This window comes from Arachis ipaensis, chromosome B10 (genome assembly GCF_000816755.2).
Source record: "Arachis ipaensis cultivar K30076 chromosome B10, Araip1.1, whole genome shotgun sequence".
Lineage (NCBI taxonomy): Eukaryota > Viridiplantae > Streptophyta > Magnoliopsida > Fabales > Fabaceae > Arachis > Arachis ipaensis.
Window position 1 is genome coordinate 1,164,228 of NC_029794.2, and position 4,920 is coordinate 1,169,147.

The 4,920-nt window shown below is 35.5% G+C and overlaps 1 protein-coding gene across 1 annotated transcript; it reads right to left on the bottom strand.

The window, feature by feature from the left end:
• Nucleotides 988-4,920, bottom strand: LOC107623000. The gene is made up of 3 exons (XM_016325099.2): nucleotides 4,272-4,920; nucleotides 3,156-3,312; nucleotides 988-2,763 (listed from the first exon to the last, which is right to left on the bottom strand). Exons 2-3 carry the CDS (start codon nucleotides 3,304-3,306, stop codon nucleotides 1,394-1,396), a joined length of 1,521 nt encoding a protein of 506 aa, XP_016180585.1. The 5' UTR covers nucleotides 3,307-3,312; nucleotides 4,272-4,920; the 3' UTR covers nucleotides 988-1,393.

Here is a 4,920-nt window from a genome sequence, read left to right on the forward strand (position 1 = left end):
TGACAGAAAAAGAAAAATATATTATAATTAATAAGTGTACAAAATTTAAAAAGAGAGAATTAATTTAAGAAAGGAGTAATATTAACATGTGGGGCAGTTCATATGCACCTGTCACTTAATATGCTAAGAGCTGCCATTATTGCATTTTCTACTAAGTGTTAAATTAAATGAAGTAAAAAATGTTATTAATATGCTAATAGTGCCTATGGTTGAACCATGTGAACACAAGAGACAAAAATGGCCAATAAGAATAACTTTGCGGCTAAATGGTTAATTAGTGGATGTGACTTCCTTAAGTTGAAAGCAAAAAATCTCAAAAGGGAATAAAAGACTCAACAAAGAAAGAAAAAGGAAGAGAGAGAGGGGAAGGGGGATGAAATGAAAAGAATAATTAATTATGATAGTAAAAATAATAATTTTATACTTATATATGTTGCCCATTTTTTTCCAGCTACTAATATCTGTATTCTGTAATTTATTGGATTACAGTTATTAGACTGGAACCTAATTTTTTGTTAACAAAAAAATTTCTAACACTTTAAATCAAGTAAGCTTTGATCATAAAAACACTTTTAAATATGACCTTAACCAAGTATATAATTGTCATAGTTTTATTTACCATATACTTTTAAGATTCACCATGTGCAACTGAATACTTAGTTAAAACAGACTTTTAAGTGGAGAGACTATACTATTTAAATTTAAGATTCACCATGTGCAACTGAATACTTAGTTAAAACAGACTTTTAAGTGGAGAGACTATACTATTTAAATTATAACTCGTTAAAACATTGACGTATCAAAAATTGGAAAAGATATATGTAAGAGCAAATCACATAACCACAACTCTTGATCTAAGCTAAATATCTAAGTTATAATCATAATTGGCCAAATTTTACACAAGCTAAATTAGTGAAAATCATTAGTATCCTTCACTCTTTTTTACCCCAAAGAAAGAAAATCAATTAAGTAGAAAGAACACATGGAGATGTAACAGCTGGAATTTTCATTAAAGATTGTGGTAAGAGAAAATTACATCATGAGATAAGATAACTCTTGGAAGTTAGAACCGAGATAGTTCTTTTTTCTCAGCTAACTATTATCCCCCTTGAAAATATTCCACCCTAACGAGGAAACTATAATTAAATTAAGGAATATGAAGTTTACAGTTCCTTAAGGACTTAAGAGGGAAAAGAAAAAGAAAAAGAAAAAGAAAAAAAGAAAGAATAAATGGGACATAACCGGAAAAACCAAATAACCTTCCAAATCAATTTTACAAAGAAGGTTATATTTTCATTCTTATGTCACATATACAAAGGAAAAATTTGAAGTCTCATTACCCAGCAAAAATTGATAAGCTGAGATTTACTTCAAACAAAAGCCTAGGATCAATTCAACCTTTTCTCATGTCTTGCCTTCTTCCATCTCCAAAGATTTCTTCTATCATGTTGCAAGTGGGCAAGAAGTCAATCTTACTTTTAGAGCAAGACAAAAATGCAGGATCCCACACTTTTGCATCGCAAGGCTCCAACACATGGCCATTGCTATAGCCATTACTTGCCACCTCATTATAGTTACCACACCATTGATCACCTTCAGCATCATGAGGTTGTATTGGAGGACAGAATCGGTTTGTGACAGTGCTTCTCCCCACAGACACAGCATCATATTTAGAATCATCCTCATCATCAATGTTCCTTTCGGTCAAATCTACGGTTCCATTAACAGCACAAATTTCATCTGCAGCAAATTCATCATCATAATCAACTTGATCATTTTCATGGCAGCTGGTAAAACCAATATCATTCTGATCGACTGGAGAATCTACAACAGAGTCATCCTCATCTTCCTCTCGAGTTGCAATGTCAATGCCATCACTACCTTGCCATTCATCATTATCACTGTCAATGCTCAAGGCGTCGTTTCTGTTCTGCTCTGCCCGCTTTCGAAGCATGAAGACGTTAAAGTAGTAACTAACTATTTCTTTTTTGCTTCGTGAAGGGAGAGCAATGGAGAGATAGTGCCAGAAATTCTTGCCAAGGGATACTGGATTATTGAAGACAACTTCATGAAATAGGCGTTCTTCTTCTGCACTCCATTTTTCTGCCACACGTTCTCCCATGTCATTGAACCCCAATTCATCAAACTTCTCATGCCCAAACTCTTTCAAAAGTCTTTCTCTTTCTTCTGCTATATGCTGTCTAACACATCTGATGGATCCTCTATCTTCACACCAACAATTGGTTCTGCCCTTTCCAACGTCATCATTGTCAGAAGACAACTCCATCTGAGGCATTGGGATTATACATGTCCCCATCAGCCTTTTCTCATCTTCATCTCCAATGGGGAAGCCTAGATTGGAGACATCTTCAGAGGCATTTGGTCTGTCAATAGCAACCGAAGAATCCCAAACTGGAATATCAGCCTGATGGTTAGCTCCCATAGATACAAGTTTGCGAGGAGGATTTTCAATGAGTATGGAATAGATGTCCTCATAGCGAGCCAACGTCCTAAATGGTTTCTCTGGACTGAAATACTCAGGGAAAAGAGCAACATGTACAGATGGTTCTGAATGGAAATACTCAGGAAAAAGAGCAAGATGAACAGGTGACTCTGACTTGACAACTTGTTCAGTAGTGCTACTGGTAGCCCAAGCTACAGGAAAACTAGCTTCAGAGTCCTCGGCCCCTCTAGGGCCTTTACCGATACTTTCACCAGCAAGCTTCTCAATACCTTCATTACTACCTTGCCCACATCCGCCCTCTACAAATGATGAGGTAGACAAGATTAAGATATATTTTATGGAACAAGGAAAATCTCAGACAACAGTACAAGATGATGTCAGAACTGTGGCAGTCCAATTCCGTTCATAAAAGTAACAAAGGAATATCTCCAACATTGTACATTAAGGTTGACCCCACGATCAAATACAAAAATACTAACTTAAGCAAACAGCCTACTACTCAGTAATAAAATAGGTCATATCCAATTAATATGACGCACCATAGGTAAGTGGTTGAGTACTAGTGCAGAAACCACTAGAATTAGAAGTTCAATTGATCAGAAACTTGAAACTGTTTGAAAAAGCATTGTTTATTATTTCAAATTACAGTTTGTTTCTGAACTTTTTGTCTGGGGTTGAGACTAAATCCCACCTGAAGTTTGAGGCATATGGGTGTGGCAATCATCATCAGGAAAAACAGATTCAGAAAATGAAACAAGCTGATCACTGGGTTCTGCATGTTTCGGGTGTTTGAAGGAAACCTCGAGCATCTCCTCAGCATCAAATGGACGCTTCTGCACCATGATTACCTGAAGAAGAGGAACAAATGAAAAGTAAGGGCAACAGAATTGTTTCGCAATAAAACTATTTGAAACTATTAATTGTCATCCAAACAACATTTGCTCAAAGCACTTGAATATTTTGATATGATAGACAGCACATGTCACCACGTCCATATAAAAGTGCTTTCATTTGAACAAAAAAAAACTCAGCTAAGTATTCAATGCAACAATGAATACTGCTAGACTCTGATTAATACAAGTTAACTGACTCCACATTTCAAATTCTACATACATATGGTTAATGCACATATCATTTTCACATTTTGCTCCTAGAAATTATGCAATAGATGGACACTTCAACTTTATCAACTGTTACTCAAACCAAGAAAAATCATTCACTATTCATCGAAAAGAGCAAGCATGTTTGAATAATAAGTGCAAATCATCAAGCACCTGCCAATTATCCAATAGGCAGACATTTCAACTCAATCAACTGCTAAAAGTTACTGAGAACAATAAAGAGAGCAAGCACCTTTGACTAATAAAAGTCACTACTAAAACAATCTCACTTGCATATGATTACTATACACATTAGGCTTAACTAAATGTGCATAATATCCACTAAATGTGTTTAGATAGGCTAATTATGGTGAAGAAGACTAAGCAGTCAAGTAGATGACAAATGTTGACTCATATAGACTCAAGTAGACTGTCTTCAATTCAAATGGAGAACAAACCAAAAGGAACTTCAGACCACTTTTACTCATACAGTATTTAATATCAACATTCCCTAACATTAATATCATCATAAAAAGCTAGTGGGCCCAATCACTCATGCACCCTTCAATGAATAAACAGAGCCCAGAGAAATTTTCATTGGGAATAAATAAACTAAAAAAGAAAAAAAAAGACGATAAAATATAGCAAAAGAAAAGTGCAATATAATTGTCATTTTGTAAATAATAGTAATATAATAGTTATTATACCTTAAAACACTGTCGTACAAATATATGGCAGACTGCTGAATCAGGCAATAATAGCTCTAATTGGGAGTAATCAAACAGGGAAACCTTAATTGATCAAAGGAATTGATCCTTCCCACCAAGAATTTCAAGGAAACAAGAAAAGCCCCAAATTATGGAAACCCTAACCCTAGAAAATTCAATTTCCAACCAGAACGAAAGGAAAACGTATAATCGATTGACAATTATTACGATTCGAGTCGAATCAGGTCACGCGACACGAGATCTAACAACGCAAACAAGGTAATTGAAGGAACGAACAAAAATCAAATACACGTTGACCAAAAATAATTTACAAAATCGGAGAAAACAAAACGAGGAGAACAAGACCAGGAACCTAACAAAGCAAAGAATCGATAATTTTTTCAGATCCCGAATTGGGAAAAATAGATCAAGAATATTGGGCGACGGAAACCCTAAAATCAGACAACGAACACCGAAAGGCCAAAATTGGGATCGATCGATGCAGAAGAACAAGATCTAGAAGAAGGCAGCGACGATTCGACGATTCCAGAAAAAGTGAAGGCCGAATCGAGAGAGGGAGGAAAAGGGGATCGAGATTGGAAAACGCGGCTAAAACGAAAAAGGGGCGAAAGCTAGGGTTAGCTGTATT